This window comes from Lacerta agilis, chromosome 9 (genome assembly GCF_009819535.1).
Source record: "Lacerta agilis isolate rLacAgi1 chromosome 9, rLacAgi1.pri, whole genome shotgun sequence".
Lineage (NCBI taxonomy): Eukaryota > Metazoa > Chordata > Lepidosauria > Squamata > Lacertidae > Lacerta > Lacerta agilis.
Window position 1 is genome coordinate 24,871,700 of NC_046320.1, and position 22,167 is coordinate 24,893,866.

Consider the following 22,167-nt stretch of genomic DNA (forward strand, 5'->3'; position numbering starts at 1 on the left):
CAAATACTTGTCAGCAGCTTACAAAAATTTTGAACTGTAGATATTTTTTTGAAGTATTTACTATGCATAATGATGTTTCAGGATAAACTTCAGGAGCACAGCTAGACATAAATTTCACAATTTAGACATACTCATTTTCACAGCCACATGCTGAAATAAAAACATTTTGAAATTTTAAATGCCATAGCATCATTTCCATAACATGAATTAAAATTTATTTTAAAACAATTACCCAGACAGCCATTAGAAACACTGCCATCTAAATCCGTAGATTTTTCTTTTGTCTCCTTTGGGTTGTCACAGGACAAAATTTTTAAACTGTTTGAAAATCTGAGAAGAAACGGGGGGAAGAATCTTAATACTTGCAGGATACAAGCATATTTTCCACAGCCACACATCTATATACACACTTTAACCTTTTTTTAAAAAAAGCTCATTATTTTCACTTACTTAGCTATATCAGTGCTTGTAGAAGCAATCACAAATCATGGATAAAATGACAGATAGAAAAAAGAAACAAAAAAGAAAAGGACAACAGGGGGGAAAATGCTTTATACCAACTACCTTCCAAGATTTATAGCCAGATGAGAGGGCAGCTCCTCAAGCCAAGAAACTTAAACACAACTCAATCTATCATGACTCTACAAGGCAATGTAGCTCCAAATCCTCCAGGATTCCAAGCAGAGGGGGACTAGCATACATCATAATCATAATAATCAGTCACTGCTATTGCAAGTGAAATAATGAACATCCTCACTAATCACTAAAAAGTATTAGGGAAATTAGCATTTCAATAGTGATACTGTTTACCTTACATTACAGATTAAAGAGGACAGGAAATACTGCTCTTCTATACAAGAATTCTTTACAGGTTCAGGAACAAATCTGTTATCTTCAGCAATGTCCAAAACAACAGAGTTTCCTGCTTTTGATGACTTGTATAATCGGAAGTTTCTGTTCTTTGTATATACTCCTAGAGAAACAAGGTTATTGGCTGTATCTACAAATGCTTATGCTTTTTGGAATCAACAAAGCAATTCAACAATTAAATGTGTTTAAGGCCACCAATTTCAATCCATAAACTCTCTTGCAATGCAGCCCTTAATTTATCACTGAATAACTTTTTAACAACAGCTGGGCGGATCTCACTAACAGTTTTTTTGGGGGGGTTTTTGTATCAGATGAAGTATGTTTGAAAATACGCAAACACCCTGAGCCAGAAAACATATCGAGAGAAGGTAGACGTATTGCAGCAAATGTTGGCCCATGACCCTGCATATCACATGTACAGTATAAATAAAGAATGACTGTGTTCTTATTGCATCCTCCCTCCCCATATGTGAAGTCCCTGACAGCTGTTCTTCATCTTCCATTTTGGCACTCTTCACATGGGCAGAAAATTGTGCATACCCAAAGTCATACATACAACAGGACCAGATCAGGCCCACCATTTTTAGTATCCAGTGTTAATCAGCACACACTGGACAAATTCACAGTGAGTAATTTTGAAATTATCTCTGTACAGTACTGAAATATGCAACCAATTGGCAAAAAACTTCTTAAAGCATTAGTGTGCCACCCATCTACCCTATGCTGTAAACCTTGAAATACATACAAGGGCTACAGCAGGGGTGGTTAACATGGTGCCATCCTTTCAATGAGTACAGCATCTATCATCCCCATCCACTAGCTATACTGGCTGGGGCTCCTGGGAGTTGTAGCCTGACAATACCTAAAGGGCCCCCCAGCTAAAGCAGATTTTCAGAAATACCTGCCAGCTCTCCTGTTAAGAGAGCTGGCAGGTAAATAAAATGTTCCCAGAGAGCTGGCAGGTAAATAAAATGTTCCCAGGTGCTTAACATATGCAAAAATATTAACATAGAGCTGTGTATTAAGTGTACATTTATATTTACCAAGATCTATGAACAACTGCTTTTCTCCGTGTTTACCATTCACTATTAGAAATGAAAGATCTAGATTTTCTTTCCATTGAGATGCACCATTTCCCAAGGAATGGTTTGCACTAAGTTGCCTGCTATCAGACACATCCTTGGTGACAGTCTGGTTTTCAACAGAGCTGGGCAAATCAGTGGCAGCTTTGCAACTCTGAGAACGAGAGACCACCTGTTTCTCTGGAACCGTTGCGTCTCTCTTCCTAGTTAATAGAACAGCAGGTTGCAAAATTTTTCTTAAAAAGTTACCTAAAAAATAGAATGGGGAAATTTGAGAGATCAACAGCAGGAAAGTTAAACAATCTAAGAATCAATATGCAATTGCTTGCCTAATGGGAAATACTGAATCTTTACAAATTGGGGGGGGGGAGCCAAAACAGCATGCACTGTACAAATTCCTTTTTCCAAGATTTTACTAACAGCTTATCCAGTTAGCTTCTCATGCTCCTGATCTGGTGGCTAGAATACAAACAAAAGCATAGAAAGAACCCTATGACATTAGCTGGCATGCTGCAGGAAGCTAGCAATACACAAACCAAACCAAACCAAGTCAGCCATGAGGGCAGGGGCACCAGTGCAGACTGGAATAACTTGCACAACGAACCTCTGTAAACTGGAAGTACTTAGTTTGCGTGTTACTATTATTTACACTCTTTGTCCAAGGAGCTAAAGTTGGTTCTTCCAGAACATTTTATCCTCTTAACGATCCCTTGAGGTTGGTTAGACTGAGAGATAGTCTGGCCCAAGATCAGTCAACTTCATGGCTGAGTGAGGATTTGAACCTTCCTGCTCCTAGTCAGACACTTTAACCAATGAAGCATGTGAGCCACACTTGCCAACTGACCGTATATTCAGCCCAATGTGTTAGATATATAGGAAAAAAATGATAATAATATAAATTCATATCCACTACTTTAAAATGGTTGCAAATCAATTTTGCATGCATTTGAAATAAATTGTGCTTACCTATATGAATATTATTCTTAAATGCAGCATTGTGGAGCAAAAATATTAAGTGGCAACTAAATTTTTCTTTGGTGCTGGAATCCAGATTCAAAACATCTTCAACTGAACATTTTATTCCATAGTGTTCATCAATTTTTTTACAAATGAACTGAAAGACACAGTGAAATTCTCCCTTTACCAATTTGTCCCCTATTAATTATTAAGCTTGTTAATGGCTTATTACCCAATAAGTATCCACACTACTTACAACATGTTTTAAACATTGCCATAAGTAAAAACATAAGATAATATAAACATATTCAAAAGACCTGATATGCAAAATTAACCGGCACAAAAAATGGCTTCATAGCTTTTAGAAAAACTAACACAGAAAATTTCAAATACAGCAAAATACAAGTAAGTATCTTTATGACTAAGATTTAACTCGGTATATGACTTTAAGCCATGACAAACCTAGACAGCATCTTAAAAAGCAAAGACATCACCTTGCCGACAAAGGTCCGTATAGTTAAAGCTATGGTTTTCCCAGTAGTAATGTACGGAAGTGAGAGCTGGACCATTAAGAAGGCTGATCGCCAAAGAATTGATGCTTTTGAATTATGGTGCTGGAGGAGACTCTTGAGAGTCCCATGGACTGCAAGAAGATCAAACCTATCCATTCTCAAGGAAATCGGCCCTGAGTGCTCACTAGAAGGACAGATCCTGAAGTTGAGGCTCCAGTACTTTGGCCACCTCATGAGAAGAGAAGACTCCCTGGAAAAGACCCTGATGTTGGGAAAGATGGAGGGCACAAGGAGAAGGGGACGACAGAGGATGAGATGGTTGGACAGTGTTCTCGAAGCTACTAACATGAGTTTGGCCAAACTGCGGGAGGCAGTGAAGGATAGGCGTGCCTGGCGTGCTCTGGTCCATGGGGTCACAAAGAGTCGGACACAACTGAACGACTGAACAACAACAACATTGACTCCACTGAAATTGGGAATTCTTAAGCCACAATACTTTGTGCTCTCTCTGTTACAGATTGGTTTGCTGCAGCTTTGCTGTTTAAACATAGCGAATGTTTTCATATGATCCTAACCAAAAGGCCGAGCCATTTTCCCTCTGTCATGAAATTATTTTTCCCTGATACTACTTCCCAGGGGCTGTGCCCCTGCTTACTCACTCACTCACCAACCCCTTGCCATTCCCCTCCATGTTACTACCCGAGGGCACTTCCATATTCATATCTCTTCCTCTCTCCTACAGTCATACCTTGGAAGTAAAACAAAATCAGTTCCGGAAGTCCGTTTGACTTCCCAAACGTTCGGAAACCAAAGCACGGCTTCTGATTGGCTGCAGGAAGGCCCGTCAGACATTTGGCTTCCAAAAAATAGTTTGCGAACCAGAACACTCTGGTTTGTGGCATTCGGGAGTCAAAACGTTTGAGAACTAAGCTGTTCGAAAACCAAGGTACGACTGTACTCCGTAACAGTATCCTCTTGCAGTAGCAGTATTTAAAAATATAGATACTTTATGTTTTCATTGATTACAAAGATGATGAAAAGCCAAATAAATAGTCCCATCCAAAACATCTGGTAGAAAAGCCCTCCTCCAACTCAGTGGTACTTACTTCTATATGTTGGCCACGTGGTCTGGGCTTTGGGAGCGAGTTTGCAAGGGGAGCAGCAAGCAGGTGAGTGGAAGTCGAAAAGGCCCTGGGCATATGTAGTACGTTACACATAGGCCTTTGATAGTTGGCCAGTCCATTTCAGATGGACTGATATTGTGGCCAAAAAAAAAAATGCCTTTTTGGTCAAGCAACACTTTAAATGTTTTAGGCCTCATCCCCCGTCCTTCCTCTTTTACACAGTGCATGGGAAATTAGCCACACTGCCCCTCTTCACCCGACCTCAGAAATACTCAAACTTTCCACTTCTGTCAAAAGGGCACATCTTATGACTATGTACTGAAACAAAGACAGCTGCTATTTCCCCCAGTGTGCTCCAACTTTCATACCATCCACTAAACTTTTTTTGAAACTTTTAAGACTTGGCACTCTTCTTTGGTAAAATAAAAGTATTATATGTTACTTGAAATTTCGAAGTACCAAGTTCTGGTATTTAACATCAAAGTCTGTTCATACTATATTCCCTCACAATTGATATTACAGTGGATGCTCGGGTTGCGAACGCGATCTGTGCTGGAGGCACGTTCGCAACCTGCAGCGTCCATAACCTGCCATGTCTGCGCATGCGCGAAGTGCCAAACCCGGAAGTAACCCATTCCGGTACTTCCAGGTTAGGAGTGTTTGTGTCCTGCAGTGAACACAACCCAAGGTATGACTGTACTACTTCTCAAGTGCTTAGACTAGATAGAAAGGTCATGCCATGTCTTGCCCAATACGTTGCAGGATTAGATTTTAAACAGATGATGGATGGTTCTACTGCCTCCCTTGGCAGCTTATTTCATTGTTAAAATTCCATTATACCGAGCATATTTTCCCTAATGTTTTGCCTAAATCTATATGCCTTATTATTTTAATATTACCTCTATCAAGTCTGCTACCATCTGTTTCCCATCAGCTTCTTGATTAGCTGGTATGTAGAATTCCAAATCAAAGTAAAGTTTGCAAACAGCTTCTTCTGGAATAACCTCATAACAATGCATAAGGCTTGTTTCATTATATGTTCTAGATTAAAGGGAGAATCACAATAATTTATATTCATTGCAATTACGATTATCAGATTACAGCAAATATTCCAAATTATTTTAAATAAAATTGTAGTTACTTTACATTGCTATTGTCTTGCATGCACGTGATAACCTCTGTGAAATGCAAATGGAACCTTCTGAAAGGCCAAACAGAAAAGAACCCTCATTGCCTGGAAAAACCCATAGCATCCTATTGATGAACACAGCTGTTTATCGTAAAATTTGGAATGAGCAACTCTAAACTATAAAGAAATATATAGTTTGGGAACACTTTGAGTTATTGCCTGCTCCAAAAATATGTCCCAGTTCTTTATGTGTATGGTTTTACAGAAAGCCACTACACTGTTGAAGAACACAAAAGCACAAAGATGTGCTGGCTGAGTGAGCCTATCTAAGTAAAGCTGCATAACTGTTGCAACGAGCTTACACCAGAAGTGAACTAATGTGGCAACAGATGTCAGGCGCTACACCAGCACTCATGTTGTTCAGTAAGGTCAGAGGTGCAAAAGATGCGCCCACATATTTGTTTATTTTTAGTTTCCTTTTTGGAAGAAAAAGAAAATATACCCTCAATCTAATAAAAATCTAATGAAAAGTTAAATGTTCTGTCACACTGGGGAGAAAACACAAATGAATATACAGTGGTACCTTGGTTCTTGAACATAATTCGTTACAGAAGTCCATTTGACTTCCGAAACGTTCGAAAAACAAGGCGTGGCTTCTGAATGGCGCAGGTGCCCCGGAAACAATAGCTGACAACCACATCAGATGTTTGGCTTCCAAAAAACATTCGAAAACCGAAACACTTCCAGGTGCCGAAATGCTCAAGTACCAAGGCGCTCAAGAACCTAGGTTCCACTGCATAGGCTTGGTTCCAGGAGCACCCCAAGCAGAATTCCACTCAGGAGGTGCTCTAGTCAGCAGAGGAAGGAAAGCAGACTATTACAGAATCCCATTTCCCCTTCCAATCCTTAGTGCTCTCCAAAAATCTGCTTCACATGATTGGGGGACCTACTGGAACACTGTGAAAAGTGATGCTGGGGGCTTCTGGGGAACTCAGCAAAGGTTTCCCGTCACCTTGTCTTCTCTCAGTGTGATCCCACTGCTGGATCAAAGGTATAAGGTAGGAGCATTTCCCAAAGGCAAAGTCTGGATTCAACCAAAGACATACCCCAAAGGCAAAGTCTGGATTCAACTTCTGAATTGCAATGGCTGTAACCCTACACACATCTACATGGGGGTAAGTGCCATTTAACACGGGAACTTATTCAAAGTAAACACACAAAGGTTTGGGTTACATCAATATATGAACATAAATCATTCTGAGTACAGTACTTGTTTTTCAGATACTTGCCTGTAATAAAACCAAAGCTCTGTGTATGTTGTCACAAGATAAATCCTTTGCTTGTTTTCTGCATTCTTTTCCAAAGCAAATACATGAACATCCTTTAAAAATTAAAAAAAAAACCTCAATCAACAAATCAAAGTACCCAAAGCCAAGTCATTTCTCAATTATAAATGTGCTGTAACAAAAACTTAACATGTGCAAGGCATGTTGCTGGCAAAGCCACATTCTAATCATTAACCATCATACCTGTTTACAAGTTTTGGCAAAGTTAAATGCTTGAGTTTGCCGATGAAATAGCTTCCAAACTGGGGTCGCTTGCCATGGTTTGGACAACTGCGGTTTGTAACGTGCACAGAGAGGCCGTTGTTTATACGAAGATGCTAGCTCCTCAATATCCTTCAGCCTTTCTTCCCATTTTCTCTTTGTCTGTTCTAAAGCAATCAAAATATCAAGTTTGTATTCAACCAAGAGTTCCATTTATAAATAACAAGCGAAGCTCATGATCATTTCCAGATACAGTAGTTATTATACAATATAACCCAGAAGTTGGATGCAGGATCGACTCTTACTATCTTCTTGACTACCAGAGATGTGGCATTTGTAAATGGGTGGTGCAAATAAGCAAAGAAGCATGCAAGTACAGACTTAACCACTTCCAGAATCAATTGAAACCATTGACCAGTAAGACAAGGTGCTTGCTTATTTTGAAGCTTCAGCTTATCCTGTATCTTAAGAGACACTTGGGAAGTGCATAGATAGATATTTCACAGGCTGAGTTGGTGGACATGCAAACGATAAGTCTAGCAGAACATTCAACAGAGGACACACCCCACTTCTTACAATTTATTTAGCAACTGGGTGTTGATATTATAAGAAAGCTCAAACATATTGGGAAAGGTGCACATAGATCACAATTTCCACTTTAAAATATACATTAAACAGGGATTTAGTCCTTTGCTAGCTGCTGCTCATGTATAAGACAGAAAGCTCTGGTGTATATAAACATGCACTTCTAAAAAATAGGGCTGCAATTGACACACCACTCTTAACACTAACTTGTTCAAAGTACATATTTTAATGCCAAGCCATTACATCCTTCAGCAAGCATGTTCCACCAGAAAATCAGTTTGAAAGGTGGAAGTATTAATACACATGGTCATGAAACAGGACATTAGTCCAGTGATGCAAGCGAATATATCTGTGTATATATATGGATCATGCCATTCTCCGCATATATTCAGTCCAGTATCCTATGTTCTCAATCTGCATTTCCCACCTTATATTTGAGAATATGCACATATTTTTATTGGGTTGGATCCAAAGGATTTGGACCCAGCAGCTCTTCTACAAACAGAAGGGACTTTTGCTGATTTCCTCTACTTGCAGCCCTAACATCCTGTCCCAGAAAGTCCTCCAACCCTCTGAAGCAGGTTTTCAAGGGGCACAGGAAAAATGAGGCACCAAGACCACCTAATTCCATGCGATGTCTCCTCACAGAATTCTGGAACAAACCACTAATGTCAACAATCAAATAAATTATTCTGAATCAGCAGTGATTTTATCTGTAAGAAGTTTTAATCATGCTTAATACTGCTAAGTTTAATGTAAATATTTTCAGAACTTGGAATAGTGGACTTACTGGTGCTCATGATAGGTTTCTTGCAGAGGAGCAACCAGTCTTTATCCTACTTTGAGACAGCAAACACAGTGAGGGGAAAATACCTGTAAAAACATAGACTATTAATATGTTGAATATGAGAAGTGGTTAATTTCCTTCATAAATGTAAATCACCCCGTGGCTGAGCTAACTGCAGGTGCAAAAACAGCCAAGCCAGTTGCTATGGTAAAGACCCAGTGCCCCAACTATATCTGTGATTAACGCATGTCAGCTCAGTAGTAGAGTCTGTTAGTTGTCCAGTGCTACATTCTGAATTGCTGGACTTATTTAGAGCAATGGAGATACTTTTTATTTGTATAGTACACATTTGTATAGTGCACATATAGTACACAGTACACATACACTGTGTACTGGGGCCCAAAATCCAGTTGGCACCCAGACCATAGGCAAAAGAAATGCAAATAGGCCTCCCACACACACATACACAAAAGAAAGGTTGCAGGTTCCTATAAGCCAGATCTTTCAAACTTTTCATGTTGGTGACACTCTTTTTAGACATGCATCATTTTGCAACCCAGTACAGTAGTTCAGTTTTGCATCATTTCGCGACACAGTAATTCAGTTTTACTAGCAAACCAGAGGTTAAACTAACCCCTTTCCAGCCCCGGGAGGAGCGTGCGGAGCGTTCGCACGACACACTGCAGACGACACACTAATGTGTTGCGACATAAGAGTTTGGAAAGCTCTGCTATAAGCAGTCTGAACTATGGACATCCACTCATCCAAGGCTGCCTGTCTTCCAGCATGTCAGGATTGCTGTACAATACATTTCAGTGTGGAAGCAGGCTCTGGCATCTAGGCACAACCCACAGATTTAACTCTACTCCACCAGTAGAAATCAGCTTAAGTACCGTAATAGCAACGGGTGAGCTCAAATTCAAAACAGTGTATGTTTCAGTGTACTATATACACACGTATCTCCCAATACCAGTCCAATTTAAAAAAATAAATCTGGCATTATAGCAGTAGCTACACAGGAACACTTTAGTGCTGTTTCGATTTCATCCGGGTCCACACAAGGGCTGGATTCAGGTTTGATGAGGCCCTAAGCTACTGAAGGTAATGGGGCCCTTTATATGACCAGCTGTCCTTTGTCAACAACAAATCGTAGCTGTTTTTTTGTGTTGAATATATGCTATATGGCGATTTATGTAAGTAATAGGTATCTAAAGCACATAACAAAATATGTATTTTATCAAAGTAATTGTTGAACTGAAATACAATTAAAAAGTATATTAATAGTGAAAATGGGGGGGGGCAAGAGAGTTGGGCCCTAAACTATAGCTTGTTTAGCTTATACGTCAATCCGGCACTGATGGGGGGGTGAACCGCAGCACAGCTGCCCCTCTACCTACCTGTAAGAAGAGAGCGTGGGGAGGAGAGCAGCTGCAGCCGCTTCCGAAGAGGTGTGGCTTTGCGCGCGCAAAAGAGGGAGCCGCCGATCGGTTTCCCGCGCTTTTCATTGGACAAACTTCCTTGTTGCTGGGGCCGTTGCCGTTGCTAGGGGAGCTTCCTCTCCTTCTTCCTTTCCTCCTCCTCCTCCTCCTCCTCTAGGGGCGGGGCTGAGGGGTGGGAGACGGAGCGAAGGAGCAAAGTGCGGAGGAAAGAGGAAGCGCGCTCCGCCAGGCACTTGGGTCCATAGAGAGAAACGGGCAACCGCAGCAGCACCGGAGGAGGAGGAGTAGGAGGAGGAGGAGACGTCCGAGGTCAGTGGCCCGCGGCCCGCCCAGGCTGCTTTTTCTCTCCCCTTAGGGAAGCCAGCCAGTCAGACAGCCTGCAGGCGCCCTCCCCGCCCGGCGTGGCGCTTCTTGTTGATAGTAGGAGGAAGCGCGCTGGGAAAGCAAAGGTAAAACAAAGAAAAGTTTCTCTGCGGAAAACTGTTGCTTCCCCAGCCGAGCCCCACCCGCGTGGGAAGCCTGGTCCCCGCCCGCCTTCCCGCGGCCTCAGCCTCTCTCCTGCTCGGCTTCTCCCCTTCCCCCGGCAGCCCCTGCTGCTGTTGCAGCTGCTAGGCGCCATAGTTGCTTATTGTTCCTACTTCTTTCCGTCCCAGCGCATCTGAGGCGCGGAACACGGATGCCCTCGAGCCTTTTATTAGGAACCAGGCGAGGAGCTGGCAGGTCTGAATCCAGCCCAGTATACGCTGAGCTGCAAACAAAAGGGGACCCGCTCGCTCGCTCTCCGCTTTTTTTTTTTTTTTTTTTACAGAGCGGAAGCAGACCGAGAGATCTTACAACCCGCCCGCCCCCCACACACATGTGGCTTGGTGGTAGAGTTGATAAATCTCCCCTTCACTGTCTGTTGTTTTTGTTCTAATATTCTTTCAGCTCATCAGACATGTGGCATCCTTCCGTGACAGGATATGAAGGAATTAGTGAAGTATTGCTTTAAAAAAACAACACCACCCCCAAACGCCCATTAGTATGCTAGCTTCTGCAGAAGGGAAGGAATATTATCTTGTTTGTGAGTACCAAAGCAGGAGATGGTAGCTAAACTACTTTGGTTTAACTTGAATCACAATTAAAATTTGTGATAATTGTGTATGCTGCACTTGGATTGAACAGTAGCCCAATAGCAGTACTTAGCATATCGAAAGGGTTGCTTAATAATGCCATTTTGTTTGTTTATGTAGTTAGCAATCTTACCAGTTTTAAAACCTGAGTTTTTCTGTCATAGGTTTTGCTTGGAGACCAAGATGGGAACATAGTAATTTATCACCCTTCCACCAAAGACTTCATAGCAGCATTGCCTCACTCAAATGGCTTAGATTAATGTTGTCAGTCTTAACAAAAAATTACTACAACAGTATCTGGAAAATGTTGCCAGTTTTGCAGGAATGTTTTAGATTTCCCTTGAAATTAGTGTTTTGCCTGAGGAGGAATTTTTGAATTTCATTTTGAACAAAATCTGTTGGTAATTTACACTGTAATCCTATGCATGTATATTAAGAAGTAAGCTCTGTTGAGTTCAGTGGGACTTACTTCTGAGTAAATGTGTATAAGATAGCAGCCTTAAGGATTTACATGAAAACCACACTGAAAACTGTTCCTAGCCAGTCAAAATAAAATATTTTACTTTCCTTGAAATCTTTCAGATTATTTATTATCCAAGGAAGGACTCCCAAAATCAATATGAATTTTGCTTTATGTAAAATTTCAGTGGTAACTTCTTAAGAATTAGTCAGTTGGTCTGTGGATGGAGAAATTGGAAAGCTTGAGACTAAAGCAGTTGAATATTTATGTGAACTCTCACAATCATGAAGCAACAGCACCTTTTTTCTCAAGAAAGGAGGAAAACAAAATCCATGAGAGTCAAAAGATTATTATTTTCCAACAAAGGAAAACATTGTTGTCTTAATGTCATCAGCACTAACCGCTCTGTACAAGAAACTAAACATGATTCGGAATTAACCTTCTCAGTTTTGCAAGGAGGAATGACACACTATGGCACTATACTGACAGTTGCAGATAGGCATCTAGATCTTTTCAGCCTTGTGCAATTAATTGTATCTTCCTGTTAAAAGTGAAAATAAGAGTGTATGGATTGATAAACAAGGTTAAAGAGGAAAAGTCCAGTTTGCACAATAATAGGCTTGCTAGTTTTGCTTATCTATGTTCTCAGTCAAGTCTATGAAGTTTGTCACTAGTGTCAAGAGCTCCAGAAAACATTTTCCATATTTATAATGTCTGTGGCAAAGTCAACATAAACAGATATATGTAGAAACTAAGCTCGTTAGGAGCAATTGACATGTGAAAACGCGCAGATCAATTTACCGGTAGGTTGCATCTAGATGGCAGTTTCCTTTTGTGATTATTGCATCAAGCAGCAAATGGTAGAAAAGGCACCATAGCCAACAACTAGTGAAAGGGCTTTTATGTGATGCATAGTAGCCACTCTTGTCATAGGCTTTCACAGCAACATGTTTTGAGCAGATCCCATTGCAACAACTTCTGATAACGGGAATGTCTTGTGAGCCTGCCATGTCAGTGGTGAGCAGGACCAGAGGCAAAAAAATAGATGGAGCAATGAAAGTGAATCTTATCTTTGCACGGTTGGCTTCATTCCAGCCACATTAAAGTCAGAAAGGTGTGTATACACACACCTACAGGTATAGGCTGGGTTCGAGCCCCACATTGGGCAAATGATTCCTGCCTTGCACGGGGCTGGAGTACATGATCCTCATACTCCCAACTGTAGAATTCCATGATTCTATAATGATCCCACATGTAACGGGCAAAAAAAACCCAATCATGTCAGTTGTATTGTTACTGACTTTTCCTAGAAGCCTCATAACTTTATGTGCCCTTTAAAATGTTTCTTACCTAGGGGAGGAGGAACTTCAAAGCAGAATATCCGTTAACTGTGACTATTCCTAGAAGCCTTTTCCCCTTTCTTTCATCCTTTGTAGAATGAGATCATCCTCCCCAGAGAGATGTATATTCTGCTTGACAGAATATGACATCAATGCATTAGCTAACCAAGATGAGGTAATGCTTTAGTACTCCGGTGAAGCTAGCTAGTAACAGTGCTGTCCTCCCAAGAGCTTCAGTGCTTCAGTACATTAGCATTGGTGTTGTGGAAAAGAAACAAACCATCAGTGACAGAGCATATGTCTGACTGCACAAAATCAAAACAGATGTCCGCTGATGGATGGGTCTTTTGTGGTCAATTTGCTTAATTTTAACAGACTGTTGATTTTCAGGTATAAAGTTATTTTTGAAGCAATATTTTTTTTACCCTGTATGTGACTTTAAACCTGAACATGTAGCCAAGTGTTGTAAATTGCTATAAGCTGCCCGTTTGCATTTTCCCTTGGTGGGTTTATTAAAAATGCCTAGCTTTCAGCTAAATTTATGCTCCTTCAGAATAATTATGCCTCAGGGTTGTTTTCTCCTTGGGAAGTTGGGGGAAGCTCATTTTTTAATATTTTTTATCTGTTCTCTTGATACATGGGAGACCACAATTTTATTTTCCAGAAGCTTTGCTTTCTCCTGGCATTGATTGGCATTAAAAAATTCTGATGATAACGCTTTATCCTTCATTTACAGAAACAACCATGGCGGACATAAACCATATTATGAAATCCCCACAAACTATGACAGATGCAAAAAAACTCTCTGGTTCTGAAGGGTAAGTGGGGATTTTTGCTATTGGTGTTGGTTGATTCTTTGTGGTGGTCTTTTTCTTCTCTTGTAGCCACTGTAGGCTTTGACTTTATGGGAGCCCTGAGGCAAGTCCCCCTCAGTTTAGATCTCCCTCAAAATATATGGAGTGGCCACCCCATAATGTACCCATTCCTCCCATGGGCGTGGCCATAGCTGTCAACCTTTCCCCTTTTTGCAGGAATTTCCCTTATTATAGCATTGGGAAACAGCAGGGAGGGTTGACAGCTATGGGCCCGGCACCAACTGATGGTGAGTTGTAACTCCTCCTTTCCATTAGCCATTATCCTACATGGAAAGACAAGGCAAGCAAACAGCAGTGAAAATGCAGCAACTCTCTGGACTTAATCTTATGTAAAAATGAGAGGAAAATACAAGAGAGGGTACCAATCTTAGGAATGCCGCTTGAATAAGTTGAGAAAGGCAAGTAATCAAGAAAGCAAGTGTATTAAACAACTCGGACTAGATTTTTAATTCATAATGCATTGATAGAGTAATGCAGATGAGCTCTCAATTAAGCACAAATCTATAGCAAAATCAGTGAATTCTATTCAGTGTAGCACTAAGGAGACCATTCCAGTTCCTCTTGTCCTACATCACATTCTCCCCTCATCTCCCACACATGCTGTTCTGGAGGTTATCCCCTACCTCAGAGCATGTTTGGGGAAGGAGAAGGGGAAGTCCTGTTGTGCTGGCTTCCGCTTCTGTAGCCATCTCAGAATTGTAGAATTGGAAGGGACCCCAAGGGTCATCTAGTTCAAACCTCTGCAATGCAGGAATCACAGCTTATTAGCTGAATATGTCCCAGTTTGTTTTGGTTTATACTTGGTGTATATTGGTTCCTTTACCATCCCACTTTTAAAAAGCACTCAAAAGCTTATTTTTAAAATTCACTTGTACTTTTCAAGGTCTACTGTTGTTCCTCTCAGATTTAATGCAAAAACGACTAGAGCCAATTTGATCCCCTCTTATGTGGTTTGTATTGCATACCTATGATGTTAGACCCTATTCCTGTGACTATAATCTGTTTTAATTCTGAATCTTAAATTGCTGTAACCTGCCCTGGGATATGCTGTTGAAGGGCAGTTAACACATTAAGTAATAATAACGATAATAGCAGTAGTGCTGTATAGAAGGTGAATACAAAATGCTTAAATCAATGTAGGTCTTGCATTCATAAAACATCTTTTGAGCTTCTTGTGTAAAAAATCTTTGCACATTTCTCTCATTCTTCCTACTATGGTTCTGTCATATTTATTTCATCCCAAACATCTTGAATGCAGCTCAGCAGTGCAGGGAAGAGTTTACATCTCCTTACTCTATTTCATGTGCTCAAAGGATCAGATCTGTTCTCAATTATCCAATCTATCTGATAGTAATAAAAACATGAAATATTTTCTTTGTTCCCTTGTATTTATTTAATAGTGGCTATTTGAGTGAACTGTTTATAACTAGGTTGTTGTTGTTGTTTTGCTAGCAATTTCTCATTCAGCATTAACATTCATGCTGTTCTGAACTTGTGCAAAATCCAAAAGATAACAGATTTGCAGTATACAGTGGTACCTCAGGTTACATATGCTTCAGGTTACAAACGCTTTGGGTTACATACTCTGCTAAACCAAAAATAATGCTTCAGGTTAAGAACTTTGCTTCAGGATAAGAACAGAAATTGTGCTCTGGCAGCGTGGTGGCAGTGGGAGGTCCCATTAGCTAAAGTGGTGTGCTTCAGGTTAAGAACAGTTTCAGGTTAAGAACAGACCTCCAGAATGAATTAAGTTCTTAACCTGAGGTACCACTGTAATTGTATACATGCAAACTCAGAAGTCCTTTTGAATTCATTTGGACTTATTCGTAGGCAAATGTGTGTAGGATTGCAGCCTCAGTCTTTTTTTAAAATTCAGGATCAGAAAATTGAAAATTTGAGAGAGAGAGAGTTTAGTTTTACATTGTATTCTATTTTTTCCTCAGGAAGAGCATACCTATTAGCAAATCTGTGGACTCTGTGATACCGGCAGACGAGAGTTACAGAATGGATCACCCCGAAATGGGAATGTGTCTTTTAGTCAACAATAAAAACTTCCATCCAGCTACTGGTAATTTAAAAAAAAAACTTTCTCCCCCCCCCCCCAATAAGGCTTCCCTCCCTGTAACCTGCTTTAAACTGCCAAAAGTGAAATATATCTACTGCTTAGTCTTTTTCAAAGTTGCCTGTCAGTAAGTTCAGACATGCCTAAATCTGCATGGGAGAGAGCTGTTGGTTTTAATAGCAGGAGAGAGCAACTTGTGGCCTTCCAGATGTTGGCCTCCCAACTTCCATCAGCCCCAGGCAGCATGACCATTTGTCAGAGACGATGGGAGTTCTAGTCTCAGAACATCTGGAGGGCCACAGATTTCCAAAACCCCTTTTAAATAGCAATGGTATGCTTTAAGCACAGGTGACTTCATTACACCTAAATAAAGCCTGACAATGTTGTTCCTTTTCCTTCCAATCGTACTTTGGATCCCAAACGCCTTGCGAGTCAAATGTTTTGGCTCCCGAACGCCGCAAACCCGGAAGTGAGTGTTCCAGTTTGCGAACGTTATTTGGAATCCAAATGTCGGATGGGGCTTCCGTGGCTTCAAAATGGCTGCAGGAGCTTCCTGCAGCCAATCAGAAGCTGCGCTTTGGTTTCCGAACATTTTGAAAGTTGAACGGACTTCCGGAACGGATTCTGTTCAACTTCCGAGGTACAACTGTACAAGGTTTTTTCTATACATGTTTTATTTATATACAAGGTTGGTCCTTCCATGGATCAGCGGGTGATGCCAAGTTCTGTTGTTCATCTGCAATAAAACCAGTGCACCCATTGTTTCCATTCCTTCTGTGTTTACAGGGTGGATTGTCTTCCATAAATCCTTATATATTTCATATGGGAACAAGTCTTCAGGCTCCAGCTGCGGTTTCCCATATTTTATTTTCATATAACTGAGCAGAATTTGCCTGTGGCATACAGTGTTTTCAAAAATTAAGTCAACGCAACTTATTTTCTTTTTTATCTAAAGGGATGGCATATCGATCTGGTACAGATGCCGATGCTGCACATGTTGTAGACACGTTCAGGACCTTGGGGTACACGGTGAAGCCTTATAATGATCTTGCATGTAAGCAGATTATTGAAGTTTTGCATAATGGTAAGTAGTGATTTGATGGTTGATGTATTGCCTGTTGTGCCAAATTATAAAATATAAACTCATGGGGTTTTGTGTTGTCCGTTCTTCTTAGCAATGAGGAACATTGATATTAAATAATAAGTAGAACACCTGGTGTGGCAGAAGGGTTAAGAGTCCCTTTGCATAGCAGCAGGTTGCATGCGCACCACTGAGTAGGAGGATCTGAAAGCATAAATTACCACCAAAAAGTCTGCTCTGACAGTCTTAAGTCATCTGTTGGAAATGGGCAAGTGGAGTCTAGATACAGTCCCCTCAACAGCTGGAGATCAGAATTGACCACCTTGAGGGAATGCATATGTGGACCAGGTCCATCATGGGATGATGTGTTTGCAGGCCTAGCAACAACGTTTGGAAGTTGTGCCCCAGGTGCTGAATACAATACACCTCCGTGTCTGCTTTCATGAACTCTCCTTAGGTTGAGATTTTAAAATTATATTTTAATTTTGCTTAAGCCTTAAGCAGTGTAATTGGTATTTCTAACCCGGACACCTTCAGAGCCCAAATTGGCAACTAAAAATATTCCTTCCTGATTAGGAATGTCGTCAAGCTATACGTTCTTCACTCAGGAAAATATTTCAGTCTAGACACTTAAGCTCATTCTAGAATAGGAGTTACTTTCAGTCCTGATTTTGTTACCCTTTCATTTGTCAGACCCAACTTTCTTTAAACATTTCCACTTATAAAGCTCTCCCCCACTACTAATTGCTTTAATAAGATTCTTTTCAATATTCATTTATAAAATAAGCCTGCTAATAACTGCTGTCACTGCCTCCTACCTATAAAAAGGATTATATGGCATATCAGCAGGATTTATCCTTCAGATATTAGTATGGCAGGAGCAGGGCAACGTTGGGGAGAATTTAACTGCATTCAAGCCTAAGGTAGCCTTACAGTTGCCACAAATTCATAGGAATGTGCTTAAATGATCCTGTTCCTATGCTGCCTATCCCAAAAAGGCTATATGATTGACAACGCTTGTCTCACTTTGTCTGTTTGTTTGTTTGTTTGGAGGGAAGCAATATTGTGCTTGAAGTTTTGCTATTGCCTAAAACTTTCTTGTTGAAAAAATGTCAAATGAGTATTTGGAATTTCTGAATACTTAAACAATGTTCCCCCCCCCCCGGGTTTTTTTGAAGCTGCCAAGGATGATCACAACAAGAGAAACAGTTTTGTTTGTGTCTTGTTAAGCCATGGAGAGGATGGACTCATCTATGGTACAGATGGTCCTCTGGAGCTAAAAATGTTAACAAGTCTCTTCAGAGGAGACAGATGCAAGACCTTGGCAGGAAAGCCAAAGCTCTTCTTTATTCAGGTAATTGTGCAAAATTGAACAGATGACAATACTGTGAAGACTTTCATTTTAAAAAACAAAAAAACTGTGTCTCAAAGATAAGGAAATGTTATGTCTGCATTATACTATAATAGTAAGATCTATGGTTACGTTTCTGGGAATATAAAATATATCCATTGTGTCTGGTAGTGTTAATTTTTTTTTGCTTTCTAGCAGCATTAATATTTCATTTTCCATACCATTCCTACTACTTAGAGAGGATAGCAGCAATCTAAAAAAACAAACTAAAAAATGGAATTAGATACATTCTCTTCCTTAAAACTGGCCATTGAAAACCAAAAGGAAAATCTTAACAGTGATTTTAGAAAACGCATAAGCTTAGACACTAGGATCATAGTTGTGGGGCAGCTGCTTAGAATTCTTCTCTAAGTTGCCTTGCTTTTTTTGAATATGGTAACCACCCCAAATGGCATGATCCCTGTTCATTTTCATTAGGAAATGAGATCAGTATGATGATTTTGTATTTGTCATTTAATTGTAGGTCTCCTGCAGAATAAGACGGTGTAATGCATTAATAATGAAAACACATTACTTTATGCTAATTAGCAAAAGCTTCTCTACTTGGACATCCTTCGGAAACATTAGCCAGGGCTTTCATTGAGAAACAAAAATGGCCAAACATAAGCATTTGACCAATGCCTCTAAACCATGGCCAGGTCACAAAAGCATTTCTTACTGTTTCAGTTTAGGTTGGTGGTTCTCACCTGTGACCACATTTTAGCAGAGTGCTCTAAAAGTGCTGTGAACTTCTTCTCTGACTCAGAATAGTTTTTCCATGTCACAAAACTGCAAAGTTCAACTTGAAACTCATACCTCATCAAGATTAGCATGCCTCCCCTTTCAAGATGTGCATAAATGAGTCTTCTTATTCCTTGTTTGTTTTCATTTGTATCCGACTGTTGCCATTTTCCGCGAGCCAATACTAGTGGTAATATTTCCGGCTAGCATTTACTCTTCTGTCTTCCTTTGCGTAGGCTTGTAGAGGAACAGACCTTGATTCTGGTATTGAAACAGACAGTAGTACGGATGAAAGCACATGTCAGAAAATACCTGTAGAAGCCGACTTCCTCTATGCCTATTCAACTGCTCCTGGTAAGATAAATGAATAAAAGATGCAAGCTTTTGGTCAAAATACATAGATGGCTTTATAACTTTTTATTTAATGCATCTCCTAGTCCGGGGCCAGCAAACCTTTTCAGCAGGGGGCCAGTCCACTGTCCCTCAGACCTTGTGGGGGGCCAGACTATAAGACATCCCCTCAACTCTCCCCCTCCCTTCTCCACAGCCCCGGATGAGCCCCAGTGGCTGCTTACCTGTGTCTTGTGAGCAGCAGGGGCTGGCGGTGGCGGAGGGATGATGAGTGGCACACGAAAGAGCTCCGGAGAGGGGCTGCTTAAAATGGCAGCCACTTGAGCGCCGCTGCTGCTGCTGGCACCAACAAAGCCCAGCCCCATTCCTCCTCTAGGCAGGTTGGGAAGAAGCCAGGAGGAGGGAGGGAGGAGATGCCGCTGTCGTGGGAGGGAGAGGGAAAGAACACATGTGCTTGCTAGCGATCCACGCGGCAATTCCCAGACCGACTGTGGGCCAGATCCAGAAGGCAATTGGTGCTGATCCAGCCCACGGGCCTTAGTTTGTCGACCCATGTCATAGTCCAACAAAGGTGCCTGAATACTTCTCCCTCCTTTTGTAAAACTGTTTCAAGTACAAAAATGTTACTGACCCACAACCCCCGCATGCACTAACTAGGGAGCCTAAGTGGAAAATAATCTCTTTCTGATTGCTCCAAATCAACATGCCTATGTATGAAGGTGGTTTTTTAATCTTTTTTTTAACACTTCTCTTGGGGAATATTTGAGACTAAAGGGTGGTAGACTTAACAGCAGGACAAATAAAAGTAGAATGAGATTAATGTGAAGCCCTTTAGTACGCTGAATGAAGAACCCTTGTTCTGGGACAAAGTTATCTAGTTGTGGTCGGGTGTATGTGACCTTAATCAGTTTAATAAAAGTAAGATTTCTGCATTGCATGGGGTTAGACTAGATGGTCTTCGGGGTCCCTCCCAACTCTGATTCTCAAACATGATTAGCTTTTGTAGTCTCATTTTGAAGAATGTTATATTTTAGTCAATTCATTTTTTTTTCTTATAGGCTACTACTCTTGGAGGAACTCATCAGATGGCTCCTGGTTTATACAGTCACTGTGTGGGATGCTGAAACAGCATGCTACAAAACTTGAACTTATGCAAATTCTGACACGTGTAAATCGCAAGGTTGCAGAATTCAGTTCTTACTCAAACAGACCAGACTTCCATGGAAAGAAGCAGATCCCTTGTATTGTGTCTATGCTCACAAAAGATTTTTATTTTCCTCACTAGCTTCCTACACTGTGGTGTGAAAGCTAGCAGAAGAGCACTAGCATTTTATATTATTTTTAACTCTTGACCCGAAGTCCAGTCTCTAATACATAGGTTGTATTGAAATGTTATCACCTATGGAGTGGATTACTACAATCACTAGAATAGTGGGATCACTTGCTAGTTCAGAAATTCTAATTTGGAAAATGAAAATATTTGTAGATTTGCAGTTATGCTCTAACCTCCATGCTAAAATAGATTGAAGGAAGAGATCAACTATTACTGTCAAAATAAAGTATCAGTTACCGCAGAGTGAAGAGCAATAAAAGGTTACTTTTTGTTAACTTTGGTAACTGTTGCAGCCCAATCCTGGGGTTATTTACCTGAAAGCAAACTGTTGATAGAAATGGTATTTCCCCCCCCCCCCAAGTCAATATCATTAGAATTGGAGGAATTAATGTCATTACACAAGAGTGCAGTTTTTCAATATGGTGTAAGGACTAAACTATTATCTTTCATATACAATCATGTAGCACAATCAAACTTGTGAGGTAGTTATTCAGCCTTTTAGAAAAGGCTAAATGAAATGCTTTTTGAGCCTTTTCAAAGCATTTTGACCACTTTAGAATACCTTAAGATTTTTTTTTATTTTTTTGTAAAGAGGTGCTTCTTTTCTAATAGATGACAAATGGTGCTTGGAACGCTGATCCTAACTGGATCCAGGCCTTAAAGCAGTTTTGCATGCTTACATTCACATTTCATTTTAGGCAGGAGTGTTGTGCATGTGGTAGTTTGTGAAGAGTATAAATTCAGCCTACTCCTAAACACATTTTTGTGGTTCTTAGTTTTATTTATATATTCTATTTGATGCTAAGAAGTATATGAAAAATGCATGTCCTATTTCCTAATCCCGATCCCTTAAAAAAAAAAAGCATGTTTTAAAATACTAAGAGTTAGAAGCAAGTATGTAAAACAGAAGTTCATCTTCAGCTTGGAATAAAATATTTCTTCAGCCCTTTCTAGCATGCAGATTCCTAACTACCGGTACTTTCTTCCTACAACTTCGTGTCCTGCCCGTATTGGCTCATTCTTAGCTTTCTTGACATGGCTCTTAAAAGTTTGGGCTACATGTCCCTGGTGAACTGTCCTCCCCCCCCCCCCCTTTTAAGGTTGCTTCTATTTTCAGATTATTACTCAGCTTTTTGTGCAGCTACATTCTTTTTTTGATATCTGCCATTTTTCTTTCTCATCTGGAATCATTTGTGATTGTGTCCTTAGTAACTCCTTTTTTAAAAAACAACAACAACCCAACTTGTGCCTGTTTGGGGCTCTTTTCCCCAGTGCTATATCTAGCTATGGAATCCCACCTAGCATTTCTCCGAGATCATGAAAAACATATTTCCCAAAATGAAAGGGACAAGTTTTAGTACGCTTTCTTCCACCTTTCCATATGTAATGT

The 22,167-nt window shown here is 40.4% G+C and overlaps 2 protein-coding genes across 3 annotated transcripts in view; one reads left to right on the plus strand and one right to left on the minus strand.

Annotated features, from left to right (window-relative positions):
• PRIMPOL (primase and DNA directed polymerase) overlaps positions 1-10,314 on the minus strand; it is a 14,633-nt gene extending 4,319 nt beyond the window's left edge. Inside the window, exons 1-9 of one of the 2 annotated variants that reach the window (XM_033161317.1) lie at positions 9,991-10,314; positions 8,597-8,679; positions 7,204-7,388; positions 6,964-7,055; positions 5,445-5,586; positions 2,919-3,066; positions 1,914-2,201; positions 811-973; positions 233-330 (exon numbers count right to left, since the gene is read on the minus strand). In XM_033161317.1, coding sequence (XP_033017208.1) covers positions 233-330; positions 811-973; positions 1,914-2,201; positions 2,919-3,066; positions 5,445-5,586; positions 6,964-7,055; positions 7,204-7,388; positions 8,597-8,606 — 1,126 coding nt within the window. In that variant the 5' untranslated portion in view covers positions 8,607-8,679; positions 9,991-10,314. Of the gene's footprint in view, positions 1-232; positions 331-810; positions 974-1,913; positions 2,202-2,918; positions 3,067-5,444; positions 5,587-6,963; positions 7,056-7,203; positions 7,389-8,596; positions 8,987-9,990 lie in introns of those variants that run through there. The other variant, XM_033161316.1, reaches the window with a different exon arrangement.
• A 4-nt stretch (positions 10,315-10,318) lies between these two features.
• On the plus strand, positions 10,319-21,537 carry CASP3 (caspase 3). The gene is made up of 7 exons (XM_033161318.1): positions 10,319-10,341; positions 13,681-13,762; positions 15,763-15,887; positions 16,837-16,965; positions 18,141-18,316; positions 19,330-19,447; positions 20,503-21,537. The coding sequence occupies exons 2-7, from the start codon at positions 13,689-13,691 to the stop codon at positions 20,727-20,729; spliced, it is 849 nt and encodes a 282-aa protein (XP_033017209.1). The 5' UTR covers positions 10,319-10,341; positions 13,681-13,688; the 3' UTR covers positions 20,730-21,537.
• The last annotated feature ends 630 nt before the right edge of the window (positions 21,538-22,167 follow it).

What these genes read in the sequence shown, in the direction of transcription:
- CASP3 (XM_033161318.1), top strand. Translation starts at nt 13,689, where the DNA reads ATGGCGGACATAAACCATATTATGAAATCCCCACAAACTATGACAGAT. An exon ending in AAACTCTCTGGTTCTGAAGG is followed by an intron (nt 13,763 to 15,762) that starts GTAAGTGGGGAT and finishes TTTTTTCCTCAG; the next exon opens with GAAGAGCATACCTATTAGCA. An exon ending in TATTGAAGTTTTGCATAATG is followed by an intron (nt 16,966 to 18,140) that starts GTAAGTAGTGAT and finishes GTTTTTTTGAAG; the next exon opens with CTGCCAAGGATGATCACAAC.